Source organism: Colius striatus, chromosome 3 (genome assembly GCF_028858725.1).
Source record: "Colius striatus isolate bColStr4 chromosome 3, bColStr4.1.hap1, whole genome shotgun sequence".
Taxonomy (NCBI): Eukaryota; Metazoa; Chordata; class Aves; order Coliiformes; family Coliidae; genus Colius; species Colius striatus.
Genome location: NC_084761.1, coordinates 12,835,634 through 12,852,639, shown reverse-complemented (window position 1 = coordinate 12,852,639; position 17,006 = coordinate 12,835,634). Strand labels below are relative to the sequence as shown.

Below are 17,006 nucleotides of genomic sequence, written 5' to 3'. Positions count from 1 at the left end.
GGAATAAAAGCAGTGACATTTTCAATACGAGACCAAAAAAGCCCAACTCATATTTTATTTATTTATCCAAAATAATTTGAATTATTCATTAAAGTTGATATAAGTGTGTGAAAATACAGGGTGTTTCAAGAAGCGGCCTCATTAAGGGGAAGTTAATCATTTGGCAATATTAATTTGATAACACATTCATGATTTTTTTTTTAGCAAGGATCTTTTTTTCTCTCATCACTCTTCAGAATGGGCAACTTTTTGTACGTACTCTTGGCTCAAAAACACAGGAGATGGCTCAGTACAACTTTCTTACATTTTTGTGTTCTTTCTGTTCTCCTCCTTTATTTTCTTTTCTGGACAGAGTAAACAGACAGTCATTATCCCTGACCAAGGCATAGCCTGCCAAATCTCACGCTTATTTTCTCAACTCTTATTTGTTTCATTAACACTTTGGTGAGGGATGCCTTGGTGTCCCTTCTCTGGGATGAAGGATGTTTATGGTGTGACTTTCCTCATCCATGGCTTCTGCAGAGCACGCCTGCAACTTCTCTCACCTGCTTTGTGCAACAGTCAAACTCAAGAACTCAAACAGGTGCTCTAAACACAGGGATTCTAGTTTCCAAACACTGTCTTGTAACATTGAACCTAGTTCTCCAAATGTTGTGAAAGATCATAAAGGACCAAGACATTAAATGTTCTGTACGTGGTAGATAAAACAGGGGAAACAGTAACATCATCAGGAACCTGCTCTGTCAATGCACCGCGACCCATCCTGAAAGGCTCTCCGTCTGTTCACTGGCCTTCATAGCTGTGCCTTAAACATTGCTCTGAAATGTGCTGAGTTGCACTCTGTGCAAAGGATGACTTTTAAATTAATTTTTCCTGACTGTGCTAGAAATTTGGCGGGAATTAGGGGTATTAGGTGAGGCTTAAGAATTAGCACTGTCACATCTTTGAATTCAGACACAAACAATGAGCTGCCTCTTAGCTTAACATCTTTACTGCATGGGGGAAATATTAGAAAGATTAATTACTGTCCCTAAGTCAGTGCATATGCTGCTTCTGCTGCTCTTTGGGCACAGGGAATCTGCAGCACTGGGGCCTTATGCGGACAGAGCTGTAGTGCAGAGAAGCTACGTAGGAACCCAGTGCCTAAAAACAGGTATCCTGTGACATTTTTAAGTGTCTGGTATGTTGGCCTGGGGCTGGCTGGTATGGTACAGAACCCATAAGAAATTTCTGCAGAGGTGTGATGGGAAAAGATGAAAATATAAAGAATATTCTAAGTTGTCTCAAATGGCTTTGATTCAGCAGTGGGATCCCATCCTACATTTCTCAAGTCTCAGGTTACCCTGCTATCAAGTTACTTTTCCCTGAATCCTCCTCGCTATGTGGCTTCTTGGTTGTGTTGGCAGAGCTCTCAACAGAAAGCAGGGGAGTAGTGAGAGTCTCGAGTGCTGTCCTGGGTTAATCTGGGAAGAGCCCCTAGCTGAATTGTTTCCACAGGATAAATTCTGCAGGAGGCAGGCATCAGCAGTTGCTAGAGCTGAACTATTGGGGACTGCAATTTAATTGGGCGTAAAGGAAGAGCAATCTCTGTTTTACAGTCAGGGTTCAATGGACCTTTCACTGGGGGCAGTTCCATATTTAAGCATTCCTATCATATCCCCATGCCTGCCTGGGTTTTTTTTGCCCTGTCCCCAAGCTAAAAAAACACTGTTGGAGAATTGCTAATGGAGCCACGGAGGGGATGACAAGGCTTTATTCCTTCCCTGGCTGGTGCTGGCGCATTCGGCTGCATCTACATTAGCAGTTACTGAGTTCAGCACCTTGTGCCAGTGGCTGACACAAGGCATCTCTAACAAGGTGATAAGTTTTTTTCATGCAGATGAAATCCTTCAGCCAGGACGGCTGATGCTGTAATACACCAAAACTGCCGCAGGCACTGGAAAGAGGGCCAGGAGGAACTGCAGGGAGGAGGTGAGGGCACGCTGTCGGGAGTGAAGGCTTGCTAGTCCTTCAGCTAAATTGAAAAGCTTAGGATTTCTTGCATAAAAGACTGATTGTAGTCAGTTTTTCCTTTTTCACCCTGAGGGTAGTGGAGAAAAGCAGTTGCCATTGCTTTGTTGCTATTCTAGACTCACATGGTTGTAGTCTAACTAGGCCTAGTGCTGTTAGGTGGGTGATAAGGCTGCAACCCAGCGGGGAGGATGTTTGTGATGGCCATTAGCAGTGCCAAGCCTGAGAAGCAAAATAGTGGAGAAGGTTCTAACTCTTCATGAATAATGAAAGCTGTTCAAGGAGTTCATGAATTAGGGTGCCATTCACCACCAAGGTTATAAAAGTCAGGAAAGGCAGTCTCCGAGATGCAGTGGGAAAAGGCAGATTTACTTTTTCAAGGTTAGGTTGCATTTATTAGGAAAAAAATATCACTATTGGACATGTGTGATATATTAAAAGCAGTGCTGTCTCTGACAGTGGCAAAATGTTATTTACCACTGCAATGTGGACACTGAATTTTTACTTTCTTATGTAGGATTTTGTCATTAACAGTTCCCCATAGCTGACTGAAGACTGTGAGAATATTGAGGTCAGAGCTGCCAATTAACCCTCCTGATTTCAGAGGCCGATTACTTGATTAATCAAAAACTAGACCCATCTGAGTTGATGGGGAAAAGGTTGGAACAATCCAAGGAAGGCTTGAGTTAATCACACAGCAATGAGTTGAATGGGAAAGTGGATGATCAGGAAAGACACAGCCTTTTCAAGCTCCTGAGAAGAGGCAGCATGTAAGCCATAACCCTTTGGCCTGGTAAGCAGGGTTTGGATACTCTACTCACCTCACATTCACCAGCAATTGAGGGGTTCCTCATATAGTAGTATTTTAATGAACAAACCAGGGGTGTTCTCCAAGACTGGCTTGTTGCCCTTGATAAAGCAAGATTCCCCTTGATAAAGCAAGATATAGCTGGGGAGAGACTTGAAGGAAATACTTTGCTCATACATCATCTCCACAAGCTGCTCAGGAAGGTGGAGCTAAATTAACTGAAGGTAAGAAGTTGGCCAGCATTAACTCTCCCTGCGTGGATTCTCTCACTCAGAAGTAAAGGGACATGTAATTCTCTTTAACCATTAAAGAGTTTCTGTCCTTGCCTGGGGATTAAGCTGAACTGGATTAATGCCAAAGTACTTCTGAGCAGGGGCATCCTCAGTGGCATTTAAGGCACTTTAACTTAACACATTGAATTATCCTTTTGTCCTAACTAAAGCAGCACAGAAGATAGGAGGAGACTTGCATTCTCCTGGTGCACTTACAGCTGCTCAGAAGTGAATCCCAGGCAAGTCTATGGCCTCACAGTTACCATCCTACATCCTTCCTTCACTCTGCTCACTTGGGTGGACAATGAAAACACTTTTCAGCAAATGCTCGAGCAAAACTTTTTCCAGCATGCTTTGGAAACAATAGTGCTTTAGCATGAGCTGTGTAAGCCCAGCCAAAACCCTTCCTTTCATATTCAAGCAGTCTCCAGTTGCACTGAAGCTTCTGCTGTCCTACTGATGAACCCTGAACTAGCTAAAATAAAGACATATGGCCTACATGTGCTCTAATTATGTCTCTTATCACGCACAGACAAAGCCTTAAGCCTTAGAATGACAAAGAGGTATCTGAGTGAGGAGGTCTATTTGTTTGCTGTTAGAAAGAGTCAGGTGGGTTTTTTTCTAACCCTGGACTACAGTGTTGATAATACAGGCTGACTTAGGAGCCATCTCTAGTGCATATTAAAGTAAAGCCAATCTTTATAATTAATGGGGGGATAAATCGAGGTTTAATTACTCAGAAGGCACCTTGGGTGAAAGATTCATGGTAATTGTTGTGTATCCTCTTGAAGGATTCACAGTACTGGCAGCTCCCTTTGTAGCAATAAAATACAGGGTGAGTGGCAGGCAGTCTCACAGGACCTCTCTTCTAGGGACTAGTCCAGTTAAGGTAGCAAATGCAAAGAGGCAGTGGTACTCCTCAGGGTTTTTGTTACAATAAAGGCCCTTCCTGAATCTTGAGGGATTCCTAAGCAGTGTGTCAATTTGAGATCAAAGTACTTAAAGTCCAATCAAGAGAATGTTGAGGAGGTTTCTCTTTGTCATGATTTAACCCCAGACAGCAACTGAGCACCACACAGCCATGCGCTTGTTTCTCCTGCCACTGCAGAGGGATGGGGAGGAGAATCAGAAAAACCAAGTAAAAGTTGTGAGTTGAGATAAGTACAGTTTAATAATTGAAATAGTAATAAAAATAGCAATGAAAAGGAAGATCACAAAAGGAGAGAGCAATAAAACCCAAGAAGGACAAGTGATGCACGATGCCATTGCTCAACACCAGCTGACCAATGCCCAGACTATCTGTCAGATCTGCCCCTCCCAGTTTATATACTGGGAACGATGTTCTGTGGTATGGAATAGCCCTGTGGCTAGTTCAAGTCAGCTGTCCTGGCCCTACTCCCTCCCAGCTTCTTGTACCTCCTCACTGGCAGAGCATGGGGAACAGAAAAATCCTTAAGTTAGGACAAGTGCCACTTAGCAACAACTAAAACATTGGTGTGTTATCAACATTTTTTTCTCATACTAAATCCAAAACCCAGCACTGTACCAGCTACTAGAAAGAAAATTAACTCTGAACCAGGACATGTTTATAAGCAGCTTTCTTCTGATGCAGCCATACAGAGGTTAATGTCTTACAATTTTTTCACTTTAATGCTTCCTGTAACCCTTCTCTTGGCCTCCATGTAGAAAATAAGTTGTGTGTATGTGTGTGTGGAGGCAAATGAGTGCTGTAGCTTTGAATTTTGTAGTGTGCCGTTAAAAGGCTGTCTGAGAAAAAGAAAAATCCATCCCACCAAGACACGTCTGTTTTCCATATTCCCCAGTTTATTATCTTTTCATCTGCTGAGGCCAGGAGGAGAGGAATCTGACTTGTCTGCCTTTTCTTTATTCTGCCTGCTTAATTCACTTTTTAAAAATCTAATTAACCTTTTCAATTCACTTACTTTGGCTAGCACTGTAAATTCGGCACGAGGGCTCTGTGCAGATGACATATAAGTAAAGTACCCGTTTTTTTCCCCTACATAGAGCTGAAGAGGCAAGTAGAAAGTGCAGAACTAAAGAACCAGCGTCTGAAAGAAGTTTTCCAGACTAAGATCCAGGAGTTTCGCAAGGTGTGCTACACACTGACGGGCTACCAGATTGACATCACTACTGAGAACCAGTATCGCCTCTCCTCCATTTACGCCGAGCACCAAGGAGACTGCCTGCTTTTTAAGGTAGGTCTACACACCCTTTGCTCCACCTGCCGCTTTGGGTTCATGGTTTTTCAGCATGCCTGGACGAATTTGCTCTTTCTCAGTGGTTAGACTGGAAAATCACTGTCTCCCTGCTATGTGACAGGGTGTTCCTTATGACGGAAGCAAAGAACCTTTCTTCTTTTAAAAATTACTTTAAAATGTTTGACATCTGGTCTCCCACTTATGTATCAAAGTCAGGAGTAAAGAGGAGAGACTATATATGCATAATACCTAAGGCATCTGGCCTTGCACTTCACATTTTTATATTATCAGATATATATTCCATGGCAATAAAACCTTATGTAACCATCAAGATTTCATCCTTCCTTCACTACAAGATATATGTCCGTACTTTGCTATCCTCTAGCTTCTCTGCATGTCATCATCTTGTCTTTATGTAAATTGGAATACCTTTTGAGCAGCAACTCATCCTTGTGTGTGTGAAGTGTCATTTATGTGAACAGCACAGATGAGTAGCAATAACAGTCTGTCTTCTGTCAGTCTGATACCTTTATTGGTCTAGCTGGGTGGTCTGACGTTGGGTTGTGGCTTGATAGGTGCTGGTTTTCATCTGTTTTACCTTCCAGCCAGCACGGTTGGGCTAATGCATTATAGAGCTGAGGTATGACCTTAGAGATGTTAAGTTCCAGCTTTATGTTGCTTTGAGTGTTAGCAGCTCAAGTTTCCAGTTCAGTGGGAGAAATTTCTCCCGCTCAGTGGCAAACACAACTGGCATGTAAAATCCCACTGATCCCGTGGGGTGAGAAGGATGAGGAGTTTGGAAATGTTCAGTACAGGAGGGAACTCTACAAGCACTGGACAAGTTCTGTTTCTGCAGACCCAGCGTGTCGCATGTGGATTACTGCAGTAGTGTTTCTTTACATATCAGGACAAACATTCTCCTCTTCTGCAATTTTAGAGCCTCAGAAAAAAGAAAGAAACCCACAATGAATAAAGCAAGTGAGGATATGTGTAAGACAACATGTAGGATCCTCAGTACAACTAGGAAAATACCTTCCAACCAGTTGTGTTGCTTGACCTTACGAGGGTTCTGGACTAAGACAAATGGCAGCAGGAAAAGAAAGCTCAGTATCCAGGGAGGAGAATAACTGTTGTTTTTTAGGTACTGTCCTGGAATCCTGGAAACAGGTCTCTGTGGAGATGGGGCAATGCTGTTAGCAATAACACCTCCTGAGGTTGGTGCTGACACCTGTAGTGTTAAATACTTAGTGAATGAAGCTTCAGCACACTCCTAGAGATGTCTTTTGGATGCCATGGCCAGATAGTACAACTAGCAAGCCTTTCTGCGTTGTAGGAGAGATGACGTGCTTGGAGAAAGTGAAGAAAATGGGAGAAAATTGCCTACTGGCCATAGTAGTCTGTCTCCAGGAGGATCAAATCTTCCTTTGTGTCATGGCAATAGAAATCATTTATATGCAGGAGAGTGAATAATAAAGTAAAGATTCCTCTCCCTAAACATTCTCTTTGCTTTCTCTTCTTCACTCAAGTCTTTATTCCCAAGTAGGTCTAGAGGACAGGGGTGTCACCAGGCAGAGCAGATCTCTCGTTTCCCAAAGCCAAGGGTGGATTGCTTATTGATGCGTGGAATTCTTCAGGCTGTCTTACCTCACACACCTCTTCAGATAGAAGCAGATTTGCTAATTCGAACCTGAACAACAAAATCTCAGACTCTTTCTCCCTGTTCAGTAAATCACAGACAATTCCTGTCTGCAGCTTAGAACAGCAGTAGAATATAAACAACAAATTATTTCCTTGCTGAGTCCAGGCAGTTGGATCTCATGTATGTACCAAAGCTTGAATCCTGAGACAGCTTCCAGCGAGGTTGTGTGTTTATGCTGTGGAATTTCTGAGCCATAGCAGACGGTGGGTGTTTGTGTGCATTTCATTAACCCAAAGAGGTCACAAAGCAGGGAATGCTATTTGTATTTATTCCATTCAAGCAATTTATGGAACAAGGTCTATATAATTAAGCCAGAGAAGTCCCCTGGCACTTTACAAGCTTCTGTAGTTTGCCTGTAAACTTTAGAGCATATTTCAGTAGCACTGCTGGTGGCATTTAATTTTTAGTGAGGCTTCAATAACAGCAATGCAACAGGAGCTACTGTAATGTAACCCCTTCAAAGCTAAATGAAGATGAAAGATGTGCTTGGTTTTCCTGGCCAAGGTATGCTGTTACTGTAGTAGAGCTTATTATCCACATGCTGTATGTGTCCAGCCAATTCACACTAATTGGAATTGCAGCTTCAGTGAAAGGGTTAATCACAGCGCCATGCTAGGAATATAAATGACTGCATCTATAAATGAGCACTGAATTCCAATGAAACCATATCAGCATTTATTGGCAATCTCTATCGATGCAACAGATGAGCTCATCAACTTGAAGGATGTTCCAGTGATTTCCAGACCCTCGGTATGTGCATGCCTAGGCAGCAAGGTGCATCTCAGGCCTCAGAGCTTGCTCACACTTGCTTGCTCTATTTTATTCGTTTAATTAAATGTTGTGAAAAGCAACGTTACAGATTCCTCACCAGGAGTTTTGTTTCTGATTATTTGTTTTGGTGAGCTGTAATGCATTATAGTTATTGAGGCACTTGACAGATTCATGTTCTCTTCCCATTACTGGTACACGAGTCGTGTTAGGCCGTGACACAGGCGTTGTGTCCTGTGTAATGCTTGACTGGGATGTCTAGGCCAGCCCACCCATGAGAGATCCAAGAACTGCATTGACTTGCTTTGTAACTATCTATTAAACATATCTGTTAAAGCAAACAAACAAACATTGCCGAGGAACCTCAAAATCAGCTTGGTCAACTTAGAATTAAGCGGTGGCAGATCAGGACGTCATTGCTTGGCTGTGTGTACATTTAAATGTTTACCTTTGTCTCTGGCTAGATCCTGAATGAGAGTAAGGAATTGAGGCCTTTACAAAGGCAATGACAATTGTTTCAGGCAAAGAAAGTCCTTCAGTAAACAGAAAGACTGGTCAAATTTGAAGAGGAGATGATTTGGAGACACTTGTACAAATGAACAAACAGTATAGAGAAATTAAATCATGAGCTTTTTTCTTTTCGTGTGCCTAAAGACACAATCTCAGCCAAAGTATCTGAAGCCAATCAATTTAAAATGAAAAGAGTGAAAATCCTTATATTTTATAGACCCTATGGCTTCAGGGTACTGCTGAGAGCAGAAGCTCGGTACATTTTCTAAAATGGTAACATATCTTTTTGAACAAATCATAATTCTTAGTTTTACATTATATATTTCCATTTAACTTAAGTAGGGACATGTAGATTGCTCTGCTTTGAGGTGTAAAGTCAGCCTCTTACTGCAGAGATCAGGAAGGAAGTTCTCATGCGTGCTGCTTATTTTTTGAGTTGCATCTATATGTGGTTTTGCTGCTGCTGCTGTACCTGACAATGTTCAACTTCATCCTCTGGAAATACTTGAGAGTGAAGACTTGAGTGGAGAAGAGAGAGCAAGAGAAGTGCTAAGAGAGGGAGAAATCTGTACTTGATTATTCACTGTGCTTCAGGTAAACTATTTCCACTGTTGTGGCATGAGTGTGGTGCTGATCATTTTCTGGGTAGGATCCTGGACTGAAAAAGCAATCGATCTGATCCTCTGTAGCAGCTACATCAAATCTGACAGTGTTTGAAATCTTTCTGGTTTCAAATTCCTCTACTTTCTCATAAGGGAGTGCCCAGATTTTTTTTTTTTAATAATTCATATATAAATTATTTGAGTCTAAGTTGATAGGTAAGTTAAAACAAACTCTTTCCAGTATCGCAGCAGTGTTGTATGTCTGAGCTCATAAATAAATAGTCCTGGCCAAAAGGCTGCCTTCAGACAGATTTTCTAAATCCTCAGAGCCCAGTCTTGCAGAGTACAGAATTCTCTCTGCTTCCAGGTCTTGCCCATGTTGTTATTTTCTGTCAAAATTATCAAATGGAAAACCAAACACCAGCAATAGTTCATTGAAGAGCATCCCCAGGTTGGTAGGTTTTATGCCTTGAGAGAATAGCTAAGAGATCAGACAGCAAACAAAACCAGAAGCATCCTGACATAGCTTGAGAGTGCTGCCAGTTAAAGGACTGGCACTTCTTGCTGCAAATAAAACATTTATTGGTGTCTCATTGGATTGGTAACACAAAATCAACAGCTTTTCTGTAACGTGCTAAATTACCAGCCAGTGTGCACATGCTGTTTTTGATGCACACCTCTTCAAGGAGGTACATAGAGCTAGTTTGCAGATCTATAATGGGAACTGTCACTATCAAACTTCAAGGCGATCTGAAAAGGGAACACTTGCTTCTGATGTGGTTCACTGTGGGTGCAGGGGCAGAACACAGCAGGATATATGGAAGAAGGGTACAGTGGAATAACAGTACTGCATTTAACTTTCCAGTCTTCCTTTGCTTGCCCCATTGCTCCTGTACCCTGCTCTCCTCATGACTCTGTACTGACAAGGTGTGTAAAAGGCAGCAATGTGCATAAGAAGAAATAGCTTAATTCTCTTTTCTTGAGGAGGGAAATGAAGCTGGATTGAATAAGTAAAAACTGAGGCTATTTTTCAAACACAAAGCAATGCTGGCAAACTACTACCTGAAAGGTGGAGACAAAACTCATGTAGTTAAATATGGGGAGAGAATCCAGACTGCAGAGGTTCCAGCACTGCCTTAGCATCAGTTTGGCCAGGGCACAACAGTGAGCAATGTACATCTTAGAAGCAGGATGGTTAACGTAGAGATCACTTATACTTGCCTGAGTGCTCTTCTTTCATCTTGAGGCTGACAACACTGCTGGGAGCTCTGAGGCTGAGTCCGCATGCTTGGCATGCATGCAGTTTCTGTTATTTCCTCCTTGAACCCAGCAGAGTATCTCTGAGAAGCATGTTCTAGCTGTTTGTTTCTTTTTGCATCTCTATCTTCTCCCTTCTCCTCCTCCTCACCCTTGATGAGCCTCAAGGGGAGAAAGAAATCACAATTTTGATGGAGTGCTATTCTTCCAGCAGCCGTCTCGCGCTCTTGCACACACAATCAAAAATAACAATGGGGCTCATCGGCAAAGCAGGCCAGGCAGCGAGAGATTGATTAGAGATTGTAGGCTTCTGTTAACTCCTCATTCTTGTTAATTACAAGTCATTTTATTTTTATATTTTGTTTTCAATTTGCCCATGTAGTTGTTGGAGACTTGATTTCTGCTCAGCTCCGGGAGCGCCTGCCATTGCTGTGCGAGCGTGGTGCCTTCCTGACAGATGATTGCACTGGGATTCCTGGAAGGGTCAGCAAAGACCCATCTTGGGCTGTGCTAATCAGCAGCTCTAAAATGGGAGCTGTTGAGCAGCCTGTGGTGTCACAGCAACGAATCCTGTATTTAAACTTCCTATGCATCATTTTTGTTCATATATTGTAGCAGCTTGTTTTATGGTAGGACCCAACTTTAATTCTTGCTACTGTCTTTGTCTTATTCTGTGTTTTCTCATGCTTTTTTACCTCCCAACAGTTTCGCTCTTGCTTCTTGTGCTTCCTTAAACAACTGTCTATCCCCTAGGACAGAGTAAGGGGTTTTTTTCCCTTTTGTATTTTTTTTCCTCAAATGAAACCAGCCACCTCGAGGACAGCAGAGAGATCTAAAAGAATGTTTTCTTTTTACTGCAGAATTTCTTAGCAAAATGCTGCTGCTCCAAGACTTCAGAAGGCTGGGCTGAAGCCTAGTTCCAACTGAGCAAAGTTAATGCTCTTTGCCTCCGTTTCCTATCTGTACGAGGTGGATGATTCTCCTGCCAATGTCACTAGGCTGTTGTGAGGATAAGTAGTCTGTGCTGATGGGGAACGTAGAACAGCTTTGGGCTGGGGAATACACTCCCCTGTTACCTGCCACTCTGGTGCAATACCCACTTCCAGTGTGTTGGCACCACTTGCTCTCCTTCCCTGCCATGCCCACAAGTCTGCCAGGGTAGGCCCAGCCGTGCAGGTAATTAATGCTGATGATGTTGGAGAGTTGTCCAGGTGACTGAGTCTTTCCTGACTAGCAAGTGGATGGTACATGTGAGGCTCTCTGAAAGGTCAGAGATTTCTCTTGCTGATGGGTGCATCCTCTCTGTTGGAGAGAATGATGTGTTAGACTGTGAGGCAGATACATAACCTATCACTTTAAAAAAACAGTCATGTTTTTGAGCAGAAAACATGAAGTTGGCTCAAAGAGGCCATCTGAGATTCAGGCCATCCCTCTGCAATTCCCTGTTTCTTTTGTAATCATCAGCTGTTGGCCTCCAAGTTGCTTTTGCAGTTTCTTTTTCCTTTGCTTCTTCATTCCTCAAGGCCACGGCAGTGCTGCTGCTTTATCTCCAGGTTTCCCTCCCCACAGCACTCTGCTTGTCAGGGCAGCAGCTTTCTCTGCCTGCACTTGCCCTCTCTCAGCAAAAGAGCAGGGCACTGAAAAAGGCAACTTTCAAGATATTCCCACAAAATCTGCACCTGCTTCAGCCACCATCACTGTTAGTACTTCTGATGACCTCATCCAAGCAATGGGACACGGCAGACATCAGCCATCCCAGCTGAAGGACCTCAGCATCTGTTTCCATGACTTCTGGTGGACTTGGCAGTGTTAAGTTTATGGTTGGACTCAATGTTAAAGATCTTTTCCAATCTAAATGATTCTATGAGACTGCAATAACAATAAGTAACCTAATTCCTGGAATATGCCTTTTTTTAAAGTAATGTTTACAATTCACCTCCCTCCAAATCCCCTCTTCCTTCATGAAATATCACTTATTTAATGAAATGGTAGAGGCAGATTATGCTTTCTAGGGAGAGTCGTGTGCACCAGCACAGGGCACAGGTCACTGATGACAATTTCATTAAACCAAAGCGTCCATACTGGTGTAGCAACACGTGTGGCCCCAGAGGGATATGTGGTATAGGACAATGCGTGGGGCAGGTTGTGCCCTAGCTCTGCCTGTGCCCTGGACGCCAGCCTGCTGCCACATGGCAGAGCCAGGCATCCCTGCACCCCACAGCACAGCCCTGTAGTCCAGATAGCACAAGCTGCTGCTGTGCCAGGGTGAGGTCGCAAGAGGCAGAGCAGATCCTGTCTGACTGCTACAGTAAAGCCTCTCCACTCCTTTAGCCCCCCTCACCATGTTCCCACTACCCGTTCTTGTCCCTGGCTGTGGCTGGTATCCCTGTGGATATCTCAGGGGAGAAGGATGTCTGCATCCACCCGCTGTTGTATTTGAACAGCTTACAAAGCACTGTGTGGGCTGACAGGACTGTGTTTACACACTATGAGACAACGATGGTGCGAAATAATGGATAAAGTAGAGGGGATGTAAGCAAAGCCCCTCCTGGATTCTTGTTCCTATCTCTGCCGCTAAATCACCGCATGGCCTTGCTCTCGGTCACTCAACCAAGTGACCGAGATATTGCCATTCGTGGACTTCTCCGGGAGTCTGAGAAGCTTTTCCAAGTGTCCTGCGATGGGGAAGCAGTGTGTGAGTGGGTTGGGTGTGTGATGGGTGCAGTAGGCTTTTGCTGGATGCAAATGGACACTGCAATCATCCCTGAGACTCGTGGTGCAGCTGACATGGGCCGTGGGGCCTGGGGCAGCATGACTGCTCCTTTCCTTTTCTGTGGGTACTCACCACCTTCAACTGGCATTAAATCTCCTCAATTTAATTAATTAATTAATTAATTAGATTCGCTGGTATTTCAAAAGATGTTCTACTTAGAGCCAGTGTGATCAGCGCTCTTGAAGGCAAAAGCAATGCCTTTGAGTCTGAGTGGTGGGGGAATAGCAAGGCCTCACTGCAGCACACATGAAATGGGTGTTTTGAAAAGCAGCTTTTGATGCACACTTGTTTCTTTCTCTGGCCTCTGTTGTGAGTTTGCAGAACACGCAGAGCCGTGTCAGCAAACACGCCAGTTGCTTGCATATGGTTATGTTCAAAGCTGCACATGAAAAGGAGTGGAAACTGATGGAGGCTTTTATCCTTTTGTGGGGGAAAAGTGTTGAGTTTCTGGGTACCCCACTTCACAATCCTCTTCCCTGATTGCCCCACGGTCTCAATTATTCATCTGTCTTTGGACACGATGGGGAGTGGACAAGCCATCTCTCCTGCCTTGGGTCAGTTCCGGGCCTCTGTGCTGGTGCCGCTCTGCTCCAAGGCCATCATATTCAGCCTCAGCGAGACTGTCACAACATCATCTTCTCTGCTATCCCTGTCAGAGACTTTATCAGTCACTGTGGCCCTTCCCTCCACTTGTCATCCCACAGGGACGTCCCTGAAGCTTCTTTTTAGCTGGCAGCAAGGAGTGGTTGGTGGTGCAGAGGGCATGCAGTTGGAGTGTTGCTAAGGGACTTCAGGATGGCTTTTGTACCTGTATGGCTTATTTTCCCTATATGTTCCAGGAACAGATTTGTGAGAAGACCTCTAGGAAAAGCAGATAGCTCCAAGAAACAATTCTGAGGTGAGATGCAGCTGGTAACATCCAGCAAAGCATCTACCAGCATGTGAGTGCTCAGGTCATAGCAGCACAACCCAACCTGCACGAAGCCACCAGTGAGAAGCAGTTGCTGCCTCTCTTCTTTCTCGAGTAAGCAGCACTTTGTTTAAATACAAATGTAATTAGGACTTATCTCTTGCTTTGGGAGTTACAGCTACTGCCCGTGCTTGACTGGGGCAAAAGATGTTTGATCTCCAAGGAGAGAGGAGAGGTGTGTCTGTGTATATTAAAAAACATTCACAAATACACAGCAGAAGATTCCCATGCTGATGTGCAGTCTTGGGACATGTACAGTCTTCGTCTGAAGAGATGTGGGCCTCTCCTCTATTTGTTGTGAATATAAATACTTGTGTTATGCCCTCATCTATGATTTCAGGGTCAAAAGGTTTTGACCTAAATCCTAGTTTGGATAAGGAGGCGGTTTGCCATTTCCCACAAGGCTTGGCAGGTGAGCAGGGAGGGATGTAGTGGAGGAGTAGTGAGGACGAGAGAATGGGGTGTCACGGTCACAGGTCCCATTTGGCAGCCAAAGAGAGATGGCAACCATCAGGAGTGAGCTGGGAGATGGGATATGAGAGACACACATTCCTCTGTCATCCTTATATTGCTTCCATGCTTCAAAGTCTAAATGCTCAATTACTATATGGCTCTTAACCATGAGGTTAGTGTTGCATAAACCAGTTAATACACTTTCTCTCAAACCAGCTTGCCAGTTTAAGATAAGAGCCCATATTTAAAAGCTTGTTAGGCAGCTCTTCTTCATGGGATCCCAGCCTCTGACACATTTGGGTATTCCCTGAGACCTTTGCCTAAACAGCGGTGTCTCACATTTTCTTTTTGAGAAACCACTTACAGGAAAGCAAAAATAGTAACTGCTGTTGAGTGTACCTTCTGCTGTGTTCCAAAGCATTCCACCTCTATTTGGAAGCAGCTATTGCTGGAGAGGGTTGGAAGCACATCAAGCATTCAGTCATGGCATTTCTTGAAGGTTTGATGTACTTCATAGCACTGGGGAGTCTTAAACAGAACACACCATACAGGTTCTCCATACCATAACATGTCCTGTCAGTGGTGCAATATGAATCTATTAATGCTGGTGTCCTTGTCACGATGCTGTATCTGTGGAGCAGTGACAGAATGCAGCAGTACACTGAAAATCCTTCTGGAGAGCTTTGTTATGGGGACTGGTTGCTGTGATTCTGGTGGAGTCCTATGACACAGAACAAGAGTTTTTGCAGCTCAGCTTTTCACCTTCAGTATATTTAAGGAATTAATACTTAACATAGAATCATAGAATGGTAGGGGTTGGATACAGGAGTGGATACATGGATACAGATTAATGGGTACAGATTCATGTTAGGATTTAATAATGTATCAACTGTCTTTATTCATACGTGTAGCAATAGTGAAACACTTGTCCTGTTCTCACACTTGGTTCAAACAAGTGCATGAATCATCCCAACACCTCACACAAAACCCATTCATTCTGCCCAATGTGAACAGTACTGGTAAAAGCAAGTAGCTTAGTGCTATTTTAGGGCTTTGGATTTAATGTATTTTCTTTTTTTGCCAGTTACACGAGAACATCCTTTGGGGAAGAAGTGCGGAAAGGTATTTTATGTCAAATCTGTCTTTTAAGGATTCATAGCTAAATCATGTTGCAGCTTTCTCCTCCACAGGGGATGCAGGGAATTTGAGAGCTGAGGATGACCTCCAGCTTTGATAACTCCCAAGATTAGCTTTTGATGGCATCTTTAGCTTCTAGAAGACGACACGCCTGTCTGCCTGTATCTTGGAGGGAGTAGATCAAACTGAGGCTTGAAAATTTTAATTTGTCCCTAATCTGTATTCAGTTTCAGCTAAAGCAGGTAGCTGGTAACAGCAGATGTCTCTCAACCATGTTCTGGGGAGCTGACATAAATTTCAACCTTAAACCGAGGGGTTTGTCTGTCTTACTGGAGGGCTCTGGAGAGTGTTTCGTGTGCTACCTGTCACTTTACATTTCTGGGATGTGTCCAACTATGGAGAGGGATACTGTCTGCAGATGATTTTTATATGAAGCAGACAGTGGCAGAGGTGTGTGCAGCATGAGGCAAGGGTTTATAATCATTCAGTGGCTATTTCTTGTGCCATGTGCAACACAGCTATGATGAACCTGCAGGAAGGGTTACCAGTCAGCTGTTTTTGCTGGTCGCTGCGAAAGCTGTTGTGTTTCTGGGTGTTGAAAGGGCCCAGCTGACAGTTGCACAGAGGCCCAGAGGTTTTGGACATGTGTGTAACCAGCTGTCCATCGCTGTATTTCCCAGGAGCTTGTCAGACATCTGTGCTTGTCTCTGTCAGGCAAGAATCGCACCACGTTGTCCTGGGAAAGCTCAGGAGATGTCCTTGGCTTTTTGGCAGAATCACGGCAGCCCAAAGTTGTTTTTCTTCATATAATTCCATTAGAGTGATGACAGTTTCAAGTTGGAACAGAAAAAGACCTGATGAAAGGACCGCACTGTAAGTAGGGAAGATAGACAGAGTGGGAGCAGTAACTAGCAAGGTAATAGACGGTGATGGATCTATAATCTCTGAGGCTGCTGTAAGCAGTAAATTCCTAAATAGTGTCCTTTCAGCCTTAACCTATTTATTTGCAAAGTGCTAAATTTAATTTTCCTTAGTCTGCAGGAAAGCAGCATCCTAGGAATAAACCTTTAGCCCAGCCAAGAAGCTGTGCCAAACTGCTTGTTCCAGCATTTCCATTTCCTCTTTGCTCTGCACAGCGCGTCAGGACTGTGCGCCCCAGCGTGTTATCTCTCAGGTGTGTTGGTGTCACAGCGCTGCTGGATGGTGGGATGGATCCTACTCTGGAGCCTTTTCAGAAGGGGAGAGATTTTAACAACCGTGCATTCAGTAAAACCACCTCGACTCTGTAAGAGCAGAATGAAGGAACCTGTCCCAAGGTGGGAAGGCTGTCATATGAAAGCATGTGAGAGAGGGAATCCTGCTGCAAGTAGTGATGGTCTGTCTGTCCTGTAGATATGGGATGGTGATGCTAAAGGCACTCAGCTCAGAGTAACTTCCAGAGTTGAGAAGCATATAAAAGCCCATATATTCTGAAACCTCCACAAAGCCATATCTTGAGGAAGAAAAGCAGTGAGTCTTCTGGGCAACC

The 17,006-nt window shown here is 43.7% G+C and overlaps 1 protein-coding gene across 1 annotated transcript in view; it reads left to right on the top strand.

The window, feature by feature from the left end:
• MAD1L1 (mitotic arrest deficient 1 like 1) overlaps positions 1–17,006 on the top strand; it is a 374,437-nt gene that overhangs the window by 273,401 nt on the left and 84,030 nt on the right. The window contains exon 17 of the mRNA XM_061992527.1: positions 5,116–5,306. Within this exon, the coding sequence (XP_061848511.1) occupies positions 5,116–5,306 (191 nt within the window). The remainder of the gene's footprint in view (positions 1–5,115; positions 5,307–17,006) is intronic.